Source organism: Marmota monax, unplaced genomic scaffold, assembly GCF_021218885.2.
Source record: "Marmota monax isolate L192 unplaced genomic scaffold, Marmota_monax_Labrador192_F-V1.1 WCK01_AAM20220418_F8-fsc00153, whole genome shotgun sequence".
Taxonomy (NCBI): domain Eukaryota; kingdom Metazoa; phylum Chordata; class Mammalia; order Rodentia; family Sciuridae; genus Marmota; species Marmota monax.
In genome coordinates this window covers 932,018-948,931 of record NW_026692146.1, presented here as the reverse complement: position 1 = coordinate 948,931, position 16,914 = coordinate 932,018, and the positions used below count along the sequence as shown (strand labels likewise).

Genomic DNA, 16,914 nt, shown 5'->3' with positions numbered 1-16,914 from the left:
AGTCTAAAGGGAATGTTCTGGGGGAGGCATAGTGAAGAAACAGCATGGGAAAGCAATCCCAGGAGATCCTTATTCATCAACTAACAACCCTGCCGGGAGGTGTCATATCCATTATATTTGGTTTAGACATATCCAGCCAGTGGACATCTTTGATCTCTGGGAGCAGCAAATATTTGCTGAGACCCTCCTTTGTTTCAGGAGCTATTTAGGATCCAGGGATACAATGTTGAGCAAAATTAATGCTGGTAGTTGCCCTTGTGGAGATCAGAGCTGAATGGGGTGGAGGGGAATCATTCAGTGACTGTAGGGTATTTCAGTTGCTATGAGGGCATATGATAGCCCATAAAAGGAGAAACAACTTGGTGTGGAGTGAGGTCTGGGAAACCTTTCCTGGGCACCTGGCATCTGAAGAATGAGCAGAGGATGGGGGTGAGAGAAGACCATTTCAGATGAAGGGCACAGCAGGTGGAATCCAGATGATCTTCCAGGATTGGAAAGAAAGCCAGGAGGGGAGAACTGGGAGGGAGGAGAGGCCCAGGAGACAGGAGGAGAGGTGGGCAGGGCCACTCTGATCCTGGACTAACTGGCTGTGCAAAAATTCCCTTGTTCTTCTCCCAAGAGTGGTATGCAGCCACTGGGGAGCTTTCTAGCATGACAGCGACATGGTCAGGTTTGTGTTTGAAATGTCCACTCTGGGAAGAGTGAAACTGCTCATGGACATCGATCCCAGGATTCAAATAATTAGGTGGTAGATTAAAAAAAAAGAATATTCCTTTTTCCTTTCCCATGCAGTGTTGCTGGATTTCTCCTAGAATCCTTACCTCAGATCTACCAAATAAGAACAAAATCCTTGAGGGGATTTTGTCTGGATTGGATGGAGTTGTGGTTCTGGTTTTAAGGAAGGCTGGGTCCATCATATAAGATGATAATCAACTTTGTGGGCTGTGAAAATATAATAATCAGGTGATCAGCTGAATAGTGGGGAGATGTCGGATCAAGGTAAAAAGGATGTTAAGGGAATGAAGTGGAACCCCCAAGGGGCCATACTTAGTCCTTCAGATATTAACTTGAGCCTCTGAAGGTCATTTTGACCTTGAATTTCTGATGAAACCTGAGATATCACAATTTTTTTTCCCTGCATACCTGGGAAGAAGACCCTGTTTTCTGCTCACTCAGACCCACCCACCTAGCTAAGTGCTGAACATATGGATGGTCACTTGCTTGGAGGTCATTGCTGGAGGCCTTAGGGGTAAGCTGGTCCAGAATTTCTAGAGTGTGGTCCTTGGACCTGGTATTTGCATTGTCTTTGAGGTAATGGTTTAAAAACTACAGATTCTGGGTCTTACCTCAGACCTACCAAATCAGAACTCCTTATTTTCCGAATGGGGGCAGTAGTAAGGCCTGCTAGGGAATCACCATTTTAATCCAGTGCACCACGGAATTCTTATGCATGTTGCATTAGTTTCCTGTGGCTGCTGTAATAAATTAGCACAAATGTGGTGGCTTATAACAACAGGAACATAATCCCTTACTGTTCTGGAGGCTTGAAGCCCTAAATCAGCCTCCTTGGGCTGAAACTAAGGTGTTGGTGGGGCCACATTCCATCCAGTGATGCTAGGGGAGAATCCATTCCTTCCCTCATCCAGTGTCTGGGGGCTGCAGCATTCCTTGACCTGTGGCAGGATCTCTCTAGCCTCCACCTCCCTGATCACCTTGACTTGTCTTTTGTCTGTTGTCAGGTCTCCCACTGCTTGCCTTTTATAAGGACATCTGTGCATTTAGGACAGGATAATCTCCTTATCTCAAGATCCTTAATTTAATCATAACTGCAAAAATCCTTTTTTCTGAAAAAGGTAACACTTACAGATTCCAAAGATTAGGACCTGGTCTCTTTGGGCGTTCATTATACAGCCTGCCACATGCACTGAAATTTGAGAGACATTGATAAGGTGTGCATCCTTAGGGTAGATGGGGTCTAGGAAATTGGAACCCAGAGAGATGTGACTAATCCAAGGACATACAGCCTGTCACTGACTTCTGAGATTAGAAACAAGATTCCTGATTTCTGGGCTTCTCTTTTTGGTCCCCACTCTGAGGAATAATGATATCTGACATTTGCTAAATGCTTTCCACGTAGGAGTCTATGTAAATTCCCTGTGCTACTTCATCAACTTTTCCAAACAATCCTATGAGGTAGATTTTCTGATTATCTGCCATTTTGCAGCTGAGAAAATTAAGGGGAAAGAGGTTAAATAACTGGCTTGAGGTGATAGCTAATTACTGGTGGAGCCCAGATTAATTACTGGTAGACCAAGGCAGTCAGAGGCCAAACCTTTGTTCATAGGTTGAACCGCCTCCAGTCGGGTTACTCTGAATCAGCTCCATGAATCATCTCGCTGGTATTTTTGCCTTCCTAGAAAATATGAAACCAAGCTTTCCTGGAGAAAAAGGAGATGGCTCTAACCACTTACCCTCTACCCACTCAGAACCACGTCTCCAATTCCTTGGTGAATTTTTAACAACCTTCTCATATCTACAAAGGGTCCAGTGTGAGGTGAGCAGGCTTTGCAAAGAGAAGTGGTAGAGGCCCTGGTGTATTTCTTAGGCTAAGAGCCTGGGATGTGCACTGGAAGGTCCCCTGACTCCGAATTGTCTGTGAAAGGTAAAGGAGATTGTGAGACAGACTCATTCGCACCTTGGGTACATATTTGTTCCTGGTCATGACTCACTTCCTTCTGGATCAGAGCCCTGGGTGAAATGTTTACCTGCCCCACCTCTCTCTGCGCTGTCTTATAGCTCCCCTCCCAGTGGGGCAGGAGTCTGAGAGTGAGGAGCATCTCTGTCTTCCTGTCCACTCACAGAGCCTATGGTCATGGCGGCCCTGGCAGCAGAAATGTCCAAGCAGCGTGCGGTGGCTGAGGGTCTTGGCTCCAACCAGAACGCTGTGAAATACTTGGGCCAGGACTTTGAGACTCTGAGGCAACAGTGCTTAAAATCAGGAGCCCTATTTAAGGACCCAGAGTTCCCAGCATGTCCATCAGCTTTGGGCTACAAGGATCTTGGACCAGGTTCCCCCCAAACTCAAGGCATCATTTGGAAGCGACCCACGGTAAGGGGTGAGGTTGTAGCGGAGTGTCTTATAGGGCTGAGGAACCTTGCATCTATCTGGTCAGGAGTTGAAGAATCATGGATTTGGATTATAAATTTTTGGATTCCATATTTCATTTTTTTTTTTAGGCAGTGAGTTATTCCAGAAAGAGGGTGCACAGGCTTTGGAAGTAAACAGGTTAGATTTGAATCCTGACTGTGCAGACCTTGAGCAGATAACTTAGCCTCTATGAGTTTCAGTTTTCTCATCTGTAAAATGGTCTCCTGGCACTAGTATTCAGTGTTGATATAAGAACTAGAGGTAAATCTGAGTATAGTGTCTATCATGTAAGAGGCACAGAATATATGGTAGTTATTATTGCACAGTGGCCCCTGGACCAGTGCCCAAAGGAAATCAATGCTAAATGTAGAAAGCCTGGGGTGAGTGATACAACAGCTTTCCTGAAAGGTGCAGGTTGCTTAAGGTCATGGATTGCCATTGTTTTATCAGGGCTGACAGGTGGAGAGGACAGGTGGGAGCCATGCCTCTGTGGATGCCGATTGAAGGCTCCCAGCTCCTGGATGCTGCCACTGATAACTGCAGAAACTCAAAGGCAGAGGATGGAGAATTGTCTTCCCAAATTAGGCCCGGAACCCATCACTGTACGACCATTGTCAAGGGGATTTAACCTCAGGGAAAAGAACCCCATCCAAAAAGAATGGCTGTGAGAATTGAAATGCTCTATTTAGTGTCTGGCACCTGATATGGTCTCAGGGCTATTAAATGGATATCCTCAGGAGCCCTTAGCTCAGGGCACCTTTTTTCTTCTAAAACATGATAAGGAGATCAAGTCATAGTTTCTATTCCTGGAAGTGGCTGAAAAAGGAACATAAGAAAAGTTCAAAATTATTCTCGTCATTTAATTGATCAAAATCATCATTTTAACTCCAGCAATTCCTTCTGTTTTGTACCATAGTTCCCCCCCCCCCCCAGAGCAACTCCTGCCCACCACGGCCTCTCTTTCTTTACCTTGCTGACACCTTCAGTTTACCCTGGAATGTTGGGAAAAAATCAAGGCCTGGGATTACACTTTTATACTGTAGTTTCAAGAAGTGATGCTCAGGACAGAATGAAGCATGTACTCAGCAGAGGCACAGAGGATAGATTGTAGAACCTGAGGTGTTACCTCTGAATGATGGAGAGACTTGAGGGAAGAGGAAACATTCTGGTGGCTTGGGGGAGGGGGTGATGCGGGAATGGAGAGGGGTCATGAAATACTTCATTTCATGACCAAAGTCAGGTATCAGTTACCCTTTGCCTAGTTTTTCTCTTTCCTTTGAAAATCTTCTTTTAATTGATTTTATTTTTTAAAATACATGACAGTAGAATGCATTACAATTCTTATTACACATATAGAATACAATTTTTCATATCTATGTATATAAAGTAGGTTAACACCAATTCATATCTTCAGACATGTACTTTGGATAATGATGTCCATCACATTCCACCATCCTTGCTAATCCCCTGCCTCCTCCCTTTCCCTCCCTCCCCTCTTCCCTATTTAGAATTCATTTTTCCTCCCATGTTCCCCCTCCCTACCCCACTATAAGTCAGCCTCCTTATAGCAGAGAAAACATTCCACACTTGTTTTTTGGGGATTGGCTAACTTCACTTAGCATTATCTTCTCCAGTGCCATCCATTTACCTGCAAATGCCATGATTTTTATTCTTTTATTGCTGAGTAAAATTCCATTGTGTATATATGCCACATTTTTTTTATCCATTCATCCACTGAAGGGCATCTAGGTTGGCTCCACAGTTTAGCTATTGTGAATTGTGCTGCTATAAACATTGATGTGGCTGTGTCCCTGTAGTATGCTGTTTTTAAGTGCTTTGGGTATAGACCGAGGAGAGGGATAGCTGGGTCAAATGGTGGTTCCATTCCCAGATTTCTAAGGAATCTCCATACTGCTTTCTATATTGGTGCACCAATTTGCAGCCCCACCAGCAATGTATGAGTGTACCTTTTCCCCCACATCCTCTCCAACACTTATTATTGTTTGTCTTCATAATAGCTGCCATTCTGACTAGAGTGAGATGATATCTTAGAGTAGTTTTGATTTGCATTTCTTTGATTGCTAGAGATGATGAGCATTTTTTCATATATTTGTTGATTGATTGTATATTCTCTTTTGAGAAGTGTCTGTTCAGGTCCTTGGCCCATTTGTTGATTGGGTTATTTGTGTGGGTTTTTTTTTTTTTTGTTTAACTTTTTCAGTTCTTTATATACCCTAGAGATTAGTGCTCTATCTGATGTGCGAGGGGTAAGGATTTGCTCCCAGGATGTAGGCTCTCTGTTCGGCTCACAGATTGTTTCTTTTGCTGAGAAAAAACTTTTTAGTTTGATGCCATCCCACTTATTGATTCTTGGTTTAATTCTTACCAAGGAGTCTTATTAAGGAAGTTGAGGCCTAATCCTATATGATGGAGATTAGGACCTACTTTTTCTTCTATTGGATACAGAGTCTCTGGTTTAATCCCTAGGTTCTTGACCCATTTTGAGTTAAGTTTTATGCATGGTGAGAGATATGGGTTTAATTTCATTTTGTTGCATAAGGATTTCCAGTTTTCCCAGCACCATTTGTTGAAAATGCTATCTTTTCTCCAGTGCATGTTTTTGGCACCTTTGCCTAACATAAGATAATTGTAATTTTGTGGATTAGTTTCTGTGTCCTCTATTCTGTACCATTGGTCTAGCAGTCTGTTTTGGTGCCAATACCATGCTGTTTTTGTTACTATTGCTCTGTAGTATAGTTTAAGGTCTGGTATAGCAATGCCACCTGCTCCACTCTTCCTGCTAAGGATTGCTTTAGCTATTCTGGGTCTCTTATTTTTCCAGATGAATTTTATGATTGCTTTTTCTATTTCTATGAGAAATGCCATTGGGATTTTGATCGGAATTGCATTAAATCTGTATAGTGCTTTTGGGAGTATGGTCATTTTGATAATATTAATTCTGCCAATCCAAGAGCAAGGTAGATCTTTCCATCTTGTAAGGTCTTCTTTGATTTCTGTCTTTAGGGTTTTGTAGTTTTCATTGTATAGATCTTTCACCTCTTTCATTAAGTTGATTCCCAAGTATCTTATTTTATTTTTTTGAGGTTATTGTGAATGGGGTAGTTTTCCTCATTTCAAAGGCTTTGTCATGGATATACAGAAATGCCTTTGATTTATGGGTGTTGATTGTATATCCTGCTATATTGTTGAATTCATTTATGAGTTCTAGAAGTTTTCTGGTGGAGTTTTTGGGTCTTCTAGGTAGCCAATAGTGCTAATTTAAATTCTTCTTTTCCCATATATATCCTTTTGATTTCTTTCACTTGTCTAATTGCTCTGGCCAGTGTTTCAAGAACTATAGAAGTGGTGAAAGAGGGCATCCCTCTCTTGTTCTAGTCTTTAGAGGGAATTCCTTCAACAATTTTTCTTCATTTAGAATAATGTTGGCCTGAGGCTTAGCGTAGATAGCCTTTACGTAGATAGCCTTTGTCAAATGCTTTTTCTGTGGTAATTGAGATGATCATATGATTCTTATCTTTAAGTCTATTGATGTGATGAATTACATTTATTGATTTCCATATGTTGAACCAACCTTGCATCCCTGGGATGAATCCCACTTGATCATGGTGCACAATCTTTGATGTTTTCGTATTCAATTTGCCAGAATTTTTTTGAGAATTTTTGCGTCTAGATTCATTAGAGACATTGGTTCAAAGTTGTCTTTCTTTGATGTGTCTTTGCCTGGTTTTTGGATCAGGGTGATATTGGCCTCATAGAATGAGTTTGGAATTACTGCCTCTTTTTCTATTTCCTGGAATAAATTGAAGAGTATTGGTATTAGTTTTTCTTTAAGGGTCTTGTAGAACTTGGCTGTGTATTCATCTGGTTCTGGGATTTTCTTGGTTGGTAAGGTTTTGATGGCTTCTTCTATTTCCTCACTTGATATTGGTCTGTTTAAATTGTATATATCTTCCTGACTCAATTTGGGCAAATCATATGACTTAAGAAATGTGTCAATGCCTTCAATGTCTTCTATTTTTATTGTAGTATAATATTTCAAAATAATTTCTGATTATCTTCTGTATTTCTGTAGTGTCAGTTGTGATATTATCTTTTTTCATCACGTATGCTGGTGATTTCAGTTCTCTCTCTCTCCTTCTCTTCGTTAGCATGGATAAGGGTCTGTCAATTTTATTTATTTTTTCAAAGAACCAAGTTTTTGTTTTGTCAATTTTTTCAATTGTTTCTTTTGTTTCGATTTCATTGATTTCAGCTCTAGTTTTAATTATTTCTTGCATTCTACTGTTTTTGCTGCCAGTTTGTTCTTCTTTTTCTAGGGCTTGAGATGTAGTGTGAGGTCATTATTTGTTGACTTTTTCTTCTTTTAGGGAATGAACTCCATGAAATGAATTTTCCTCTTAGTACTGCTTTCATAGTGTCCCAGAGATTTTGATACGTTATGTCTATGTTCTCATTTACCTCTAAGAATTTTTTAAATCTCCTCCTTGATGTCTTCTGTGACCCATTGTTCATTCAGTAGCATATTGTTTAATCTCCAGGTGATTGAGAAATTTTTATTTTTTATTTTGTTGTTGATTTCCAATTGTATTTCATTATGATCTGATAAAATGCACGGTAGTATTTCTACTTTTTTGTATTTTCTAAGAGTTGTTTTATGGCATAGCATATGGTCTATGTTAGTGAAGGATCCATGTGCTTCTGAGAAGAAAGTGATGCAGGTTGAAATATTCTATATTTGTCATTTAAGTCTAAGCTATTGATTGTATTATTGAATTCTATAGTTTCTTTATTCACTTTTGTTTGGAAGACATATCCAGTGGTGAGAGAGGTGTGTTAAAGTCACCCAAGATTATTGTGTTGAACTTGAGTTTGTTTGTTGAACATAGCTGCACCATTGTTGGGGCATATATATTTATGATTGTTATGTCTTGTTGGTGTATGGTTCCCTTTAGCAGTATGTAATGTCCATATTTATCCCTTTTGATTAAACTTGGCTTGAAGTCTACTTTATTTGATATGAGTATGGAAACCCCTGCTTGCTTCTGCAGTCCATGTGAGTGGAATGATTTGTCCCAGCCTTCCACCTTCAGTCTGTGTATGTCTTTTCCTATTAGATGAGTCTCCTGGAGGCAGCATATTGTTGGGTCTTTTTTTTTTTTTTAAATCCAATCTGCTAGCCTACGTCTTATGATTGGTGAGTTTAAGCCATTAACATTTAGGGTTACTATTGAGACACAATTTGTATTTCCGGCCATATTTGTTTATTTTTGTTATTTTACATGAATTGGTTTTCCTCTTTGATTAGTTTTTTTCCTTTAGTGTACTACCTCCCTCTGCTCATTTCCTCTTCATGAAATATTTTGCCAAGGATATTTTGTAGTGCCGGTTTTCTGGCTATGAATTCTTTTAACTTTTGTTTATCGTGGAAGGTTTTTATTTCATCTTGAAATCTAAAGCTTAATTTTGCTGGATATAAGATTCTTGGTTGGCCCCCATTATGTTTCAGAGCTTGATATATGTTGTTTCAGGATCTTTTAGCTTTCAGGGTCTGGGTTGAAAAAATCTGCTGTTATCCTAATTGGTTTTCTCTTATATGTAATCTGATTTCTTTCTCTTATGGCTTTTAAAATCCTCTCCTTATTCTGTATGTTGGGCATTTTCATTATAATGTGCCTTGGTGTGGGTCTGTTGTGATTTTGTACATTTAGTGTCCTGTAGGCTTCTTAAATTTGGATTTCCAATTCATTCTTCATGTTTGGAAAGTTTTCTGGTATTATTTCATTGAATATATTGTTCATTCCTTTGGTTTGGACCTCTATGCCTTCCTCTATCCCAGTAACTCTTAAATTTGGTCTTTTTATGCTATCCCATATTTCTTGAATGTTCTGCTCGTGGTTTCTTATCATTTTCACTGTGTGGACTATGTTCTTTTCAAGATGATTTATTTGATCTTCATTGTCCTATCTTCCAAGTGCTCTACTCTGTTGGTGATGCTTTCATTTGATTTTTAAATTTGGTTTATAATTTCTTTCATTTCAAGGATTTCTGTTTGTTTTTTTTTTTTTGTATAACCTCTGTCTCCCTGTTGAGATGATCTTTTGCTTCTTGGATTTGTTTATGTTGTTTATTGTTGAAGTGATCTTTCACTGCCTGTATTTGTTCTTTTATGTCTTTTTTTTTTTAGTTTTTTTTTTATTAGTTGCTCAACACATTACAATGATCTTGACATATCATACATTTGATTCAAATGGGGTACGTGTACAGATTGCAGGATCACATTGGTCTTCTTTGAGGTCCCAAAACATTTTGTATATCCTGAAATCTTTCTCTGTAATTTTTTTCTGCTATAACTGCCAATGCTTCTGATGATGTGTTTCTTCCCTTTTCTTTTCATGTTGCTCATGTGTCTTCCTTTCCAGCTCTGTGGATCTGGTGTGTTATTGTTTTTACCCTATATATTTGTAGTGCTCTTGTAGGGTTCCAAGATCTCTCCTTTGTGGGGAAGGACAATGTTAGCAGATCCCAATATCAACAATACATCACCTATGAACAAATTTTTGTTATTAAGACATTTACAGTTTAGTCTCAATGTCCAGAAATGTTGGATTCAATTATTTTTTAAAATATAATCAGTATTTTCATAAAAAGGTTTACAGTTTCTGGCAGTGGACAATAAACTGGGGGTCAGGCATAGGACAATATGTTGAGGAGAGAAGATGTGAGGGTATATAGTTAATATATCTTAGGAAATGTGAAGAAGAAATCTAGTGAAGAGTATTAGTAGCAGGAGAATAGATAGGAGGTAATTTGGGGTAGACAATTACGTGGGAAGACAGTAGAGTACATAAAACAAACACATGTTTTTAGAAAAATACAGGATGTTAAAATAGTATAATTTGGAGGGTGAAGGAAGAAGAAGGAGAAAAAGGGAAAGAAAGAAAGAAAAAAGAGAGAAGAAAAAGAAAGAAAAAAAAAGAAAAAGGAAAAAAAAGGCTTATGCAATTCCTCTATATTATATTATTCAGCTGACTCAGTCCTCAAAGTCCTATTTCATGTAAAGTTCTTGGTTTTACATATGTTGGGGATGTGAGGGCCAGAGGATAGAAGGGTAGAAGAGAAAGAAAAAGAGAAAAAAATACTCTTAGAGATTCACTTCTTTCTCTTCTCATTCAGTAGGTGAGGTCGTCTCATCCAGTTGGTGTCTCTACCCTCAGGATGGTGTAGGTAACTAGGGTGTGAAGACTGGACCTGGTGTGGAGCATCTGGAAGTGAGGAGTGCTGCCCACCAGTCCTAGCAGGGAAATAGCACCTCACGGGTCTTTTTTTGTGACTTGAGCCCCCGGTATTGTCTCCCTCTCTTGCCTGGAGATTTCCCAAATCCTGATCTCTCTGTTTTGCTCCAGACTTTAGTCCCCTCCCCTCTCTTATTTATCAGTTCCCAATTGCGGACCTCTCATCCCCAGGCTCACACCAGGTGGGTGGTGCCCTGTTCAAATTGCACTCCTGTCCAACTGAGAGCTGTTCTTGTGTTAGGTGGCCACTGTGCCAAGTTAACGCTGTTGGGGAGGAGGAAGAATTGGAAATCGGGTACCTGCTCAAATGGCGACCTGATCTGATAGCCACACTCACCACAAAATGGCGAGGAAGGTTTTCCAACATGGAGTCAGTCTGCTTCCAACGCCGGGGTGTCTGGTGATGTGGGGAGAGCTGGGCGATGGCCTTGTGCTGTGGATAGGTAACAGCCAAGTGACCTGCGTGGGAGCGGAGCGCAGTCTGGAGTTCTGTAGATGTGCTGACAGATGTTTCTGCTAAGCTGCTTGTGAGCCATGCATGGGCTAGAACTGTGGGCTTTGGGTCCAGGTCCGGAGACTACTCGAGCCCAGAGGCTCTTATTTCTGCACCGGTGGTCTCTGCGGGGGTGGTTGCAGCGCTGGTGATTTCTGCAAAAATCCACGGGCCCCTGGAGATCCAATCTGGGAACTGCTCCCACCTAATATGGCAAAAATGTTGAGCCAAGATGGCGGAGGTCTGCTGTCATCTCCGGGCTGTCTGGTGAGGTTGGGGGAGCCAGGCCGGGGCGTTGTGCTGAGGGTAGGTAGCAGCTGAGTGACCTGCGTGGGAGCGGGGTGAAGTCTTGGTGGTCTGCAGATATGTTTTTAGATGCTTGCCAAGTCTTGTGTGACCTGGAACTTCGGGCCTTGGGTCCTGCTCGAACACTGAGGCCCAGAGCCCTGAGCGGGGTCATAGCGCTGGTAATTTCTGCAGAGAGCAGCTGTATAGGGGTCCTCTAACTCTCTCAGAGATGCAGTATTCCGAGTAGGTGAGATCTGGATCACAGAGTAACATAGAATGCTGCCTCCCTCTGGTCCGCCATCTTGAAACTCTCCTTTGAAAATCTTAAAGCCCTTAATTAACTCCTCAACCACATTGTCTGCTCCCCCCTAGACCGTGTCTTCACCTGGTGTCACTGTCTGTGTCAACTTAGTAATTTTAGGTTGGATGTGCTGATTTGTACCTGTCAAGGGAAGCAAGGAAATCAGAGAATGAGGCAGTGGAAACTGATTAATGTGGAATTGAAAGACTCCTTTTTGGGATGTTCAAGTGCATGTCAAAAAAATAAATGTTGTCAGAATTTAACCTCTTCCTCCCCAGTTAACAAGGGGGAGTTATCACATGGCTGCTTTCAGCCACCCTCATGCTCATATCCCACAAAGCTATATTAGAGGACACAGCCTTATCCTCTACGATCTTGTAGATTTTAACAATAGACTCCTGAGTTCATGAAGATGATTGTATCTCTATTGGGGATGGATGTGTCTTGGGTTCTGAGAAAATTGGCTTTTTCCTAAATGCTTTATATTTTTCTCCCAAAAGGCCTCTCAGGAATCTGCAAGCAGAGTGGAGTGTTCAAGAAATGTGGTTTGCTAAAGTTTGCTTGATTGATCGATTGATCAATCAATGAATCAATTTATCTACTTCCCTATCTAATATTTATTTATTTACTTATAAGTTGTGGTAAAATATAGAAAACATATAATTTACCATCTTAGCTATTTTAAGTGTACAGTTCAGTGGCATTAAGCACATTCACATTATTCTGCAACCATCACCAGAACTCTTTTTATCCAGCAAAAGTAAAACTCTATACTCATTGAACACTAACTTCCTATCCCCCTCTCCCCCATTTTCTGGCAATCACCTGTCTCTATGAATTTGTCTACTCTAGGTCGAACTTCACTACTCATATATGTGGAACCACACAGTATCAGTGGTTTTGTAACTCACTTAATTCACTTAGCAAAATGTCTTCCAGGTTCATCCAGATGTAGCATGGGTCAGGGTTTTCTTTCTTTCTATGGTTGCAGGTTTCCCTGGTGTCTACATGCCCTGCTTTATTTACCCATTCGTCTACAGTGGACACTTGGGTTGTTTCCACTTTTGGTGCTTGTGAATAATACTGCCATAAAAAAATGCACAAATATTTCTTTTAGACTCTGATTTTAATTACTTTGGTTATATACCCAGAAGTCAAGTTGGTCATATGATAATTCATATGGTAATTCTGTTTTCAAGTTTTTGAGGAATCACCACACTGTTTTCCACAGTGGCTGTGCAGTTTCACATTCCTGCCAATAGCTCTCTGGAATTCCAGTGTCTCCACATTCTCACCAACATTGTTGTTATTACTTTTGGATAATAGTAATCCTAATGGATGTGAGTTGCTCTCTCACTGTGTTTTTGATTTGCATTTCCCTAATGACTAGTGATTTTGAATCTTTTCATGTGCTTATTGACCATCTTCTTTGGAGAAATGTCTGTTCAAGTTCTTTGACATTTTTACTCAGGCTGTTTGTTCCTGTGCTTTTCACTTTCTTCCTTAGTTTAGAAACCTTAAGTCAACTGCTCGGATGTGGCTCTTATGATCCTGTTTCCCAAAGGGAAACAGAGGAAAGGAGATGAGAAGGACTGAACACATATGTAAATGTTTTTCCCTCTCAATAATGAATAAATCCTGATCTGTAGATGTTTTCACCCTGCTGAGTGTTTCTACTTATTCTTAAGTTGCTGAGCAAAAGGTTTGTCTGGATTTTGTCCCAAGGGTTGGAAAGACAAGTTTGCCCAGATGAAGGTCTCAAGTCTAACTTGGGTTTTCAGGATGAATTGCTTTTTTTTTTTTTTAATTATTATTCAAAATCTTAAGGCAATTTTTTCTCAGGGTATTGGGAAAGAGCAACAATCCTATCACAAAGGAAATGTCTGGCTGTGCCGATCAGGGAATGCTTTTAACAGCTGCTTCTCTGCATCCTGGTTTCTGGTTTTCCCACTGTGCTGGGTCAATGCCCAGCTCAGGCCCCTACAGTTTGACGAATGCCCAGTGTGAGTGGGCCTGGTGTGGCTTAGTCAATGATACTGTTCTCTGAAGTGTCCATTTTGGGGCAATTAAGCAATTTATTGATCTTAAGAAGAAATACAGAGAGATAGGAGTGAGACCACATCAGCTGCATAACAAGGACTCAAGAGACAAAAGGAGGAGTTGAATTGTGGGGAGGTTAGAATAAGAATGAGCAGGAGAGGCCTCCTTTTTGAACTTCCATTCTTTCTTTAGCTGCTCCCCCTTGGGTTAGTGAACCTGGAGTTTCTAATTCAGCCACGATTTATTGCATGCTGTTATCTGCAGGGATTAGGGCTGAGAGAGACCTTGTGCAGCTGCAGAGAGAGACCCATGGACAAGCAGAGGACTGTTAGGCAGCAGAGTGGTGAAGAAATGGGCTTGGGTGTCAGATGGATCAAGGTTCTGGTCCCTTATCGGCTACTTACTAAATGAGTGATTGTGGATAAGTTATTAAGCTCCCTAAGACTCGGTTTCCTTATTCATGAGATGGGAACCATAATACTACCTATACCTTCTTAGATTATTGAGAAACTTGACTGAATGCTTGATTTTAGCAGAGCTTAGGAGATCTATTAAATATTCATATAATGTGCCAATATCACATGAGGAGTGTGAGGGGTACTGAATATACAGCTCAGGGAGTTATTTTGGAAGCGTCATCATAGTCAGTAGCTGAAGGCATGGGTTTGAATGATTTCACAAAGAGAATGCTTAGGGGCATGTGATTGATGTATCAAATGGGACCATTGCAAGCAGGTCGAGGAGGGGGCCCAGGGGTTCCCAGATTATTAGGAGAGTAGAGCAGAGTTGAGCAAAGGAACCCATCAAGGAAACTAGAAAGAAAGATTTAGAGAGGTGAGGAGAAAAGAGCTAGCAAGGATATGGAAATCAAGGAAACAGAGTTTTCTGAGGGAGAGAAAGACAAGAATATCACATGTTAAGAAGCAGTCAGTAGCACAGGAATAGAAAATGTTCATTCTGTGATTACTGGTGACTTTGGTGAGATTAATTTCCTGGAGGTGTGGAGGAGAAAGGCATATTTGTGGGCAGTGATGGGTGAACGGGTGATGGGGAATGGGAGACTACACTGAGAGAATGTTTAAGGGAAGAGATTCTTGAGAACCCCTCTTGAGAGCTCTCCTCCCTTCTTTCTTGATCAAGTGATCTGTATTCTTTTGAAAAACAAATTTTGAATTGCTTTTTTGTCCGTTTCTTTTTATTTATTAGTTTTTCCACATCTTTTCACTTTTTGTTCACCAAGAAATGGCCACCCCAGGACTGGGAACTCTTGGGTACCTGGGAACACGGTGGTAGCTGCCCTTGAGAACACTGAGATTGGCTGGTGCCTTTTCGCTCTTTTAATTACCATCAGAGACTGCAAAAGATTGAAAAAAAAAAAACCCAAACTAAAACAAAAACTAAAATTCTCTCACTAGAGGACTGGCTACATAATTTGTGGGATTTTAATGAATTTGCAAACCTCTCTATGTCCTAAGAAAAAATGTAAAAGGTATATGTGACAGTACACCTATGCCCACAGACACTGCTATCATTTGTGTCTGGAATGTCCTCCAAAGACCTATCTGGTAAAGACTTGGTCCCCAGGGTGGTGTTATTAGGAGGTGATGACACCTTTAGGATGTGAGGCCTAGTGGAAGGAAGTTAAGTCACAGGGGTGGGAGGGTTGAGGGGTGGAGGGCACGCCTTTGAAGGAGATTATGGTACCCTGGCTCCTCCTCTTCCTTCCCTTTCCTTCCTGACTACCATGAGGTGAATGGGCTTCTTCAACCACATGCTCCTACTATGATGTGCTGCCTCACCACAGGCCCAAAAGCAATGGGCTAACAGACCACGGACTGAAACTTTTCCTCTTTTTTTTTTTACTTGATTATCCCAAGTATTTTGTTATAGCAATAGAAAGCTCACACACACACACACACACACACACACACATACATGAAAATGTGCCTTTATACTGGAAAACAGTTTTCTGGAAGGATATATAAGAATTGTTGACAGGGGGAAAAAAATTGTTGATAGTGAAGAACTGAAGTGGAAGGAATTTTTTTTTTTTTTTTTTTTTTGTCTCATGCCATTATTTCCTGATGGATTTTTTTTTCCTGTGGGCATATTACTTTCTCAATAAAAAACAAGTTGATAAGTTTTTTTTTTTTAATTTAAATTCTTGGAGAAATAAAGCTGTTTCTGGTCATGCAGGCAGGAGCTGACAGCCTTATAAAGGATTGTAGGACTGTTATTCAGAAGCTTCCATCTCTCAGAGTAAAAATCTCAGAATCCCCATTCATGCCCCTTCCCTCAGCCCATCCTCCTCCTTTTTGACCTATCATTTATTCATGTCTGTGGAGTAAGGGAAATGATTCTCACACTTCCACAGCCAGAGAGTTCTTGATGTAGCCCAACCCATTGATTTAATTGCCTCTGATTAAATGTAGTGCCAGTTCTTTCTTGTATTTTGAGTCCCATTCTTGCCCCCCAGTGATCTGCCCTCCAGGTGGACAGGAAGATCCAGCTCTTCTCTGGGGGCCTCCTTGTAGACTGCTCCTAAAGTCTGCCTTCCTGACAACATGCATATGGTCTCCCACGGGTAATCTTCAGCCGTCATCCCTACTGGGCATTTCTCATTTTATGCACTAGTCTTTTTCTCTGCCTTTTTTTTTCTTCTAAATAATGTTAGGTTGGCATTCCCATGTAGATGGAAAATACTTTGGGTCCAAGTGTTTTATTTCTTTTCTTTTTCCATTTCACCATGCTCCCCCTCCCCCTCCCTGCCTGCTATTGTGTAGGTAGTACAGGGTATAGAATGGGGACTCAAAAATCCTGCTGGATAAGCAAATAGAGAGGAAGGGGGTGGGGAGGCCTGAACAGAGCTCAGGGCTGGGACATTGCCTGGGGGCAGATGCTAGTTGGAGAGTGGAGGCTTGGCAGGTCCGATACCTTTGACTGCATCTGAATTAAGTTTTGCTCTCTGGAAATAGTACTCGCATACCTCAGTGTTCCCATCAGTGCATGGGGTCATTATCACTTTGTCAAGGTCAAGTATTTAAGGAGTGTCCACAGGGTGCCTGGCATTTTGCCCAACATGACTTCAATCCTCTCTTTATGTAAATAGGGGTGTTGTCTGAATGGGTGGGATCACATTTCATCACATTATTATCTCAGCCTGTGCCTTTCTCCTACCTCCATATGCCTCAGTGCCTTTTCACACCCACACACCCACACAATATGCATAGTGATAAAAATACTGGTCACAACAGGGACTTTGGGCTCCAGATCCTACTCTGTGTGATTCTGGGTAGGTGTCTTCCCTTAGCTGGCCTCCAGGGTCCCTAAC

At 41.0% G+C, this 16,914-nt stretch overlaps 1 protein-coding gene across 1 annotated transcript in view; it reads left to right on the top strand.

The window, feature by feature from the left end:
- Positions 1 to 2,836: 2,836 nt before the first annotated feature.
- Capn8 (calpain 8) overlaps positions 2,837 to 16,914 on the top strand; it is a 76,581-nt gene continuing 62,503 nt past the window's right edge. The window contains exon 1 of the mRNA XM_046419883.2: positions 2,837 to 3,109. Within this exon, the coding sequence (XP_046275839.2) occupies positions 2,867 to 3,109 (243 nt within the window). The 5' untranslated portion in view covers positions 2,837 to 2,866. The remainder of the gene's footprint in view (positions 3,110 to 16,914) is intronic.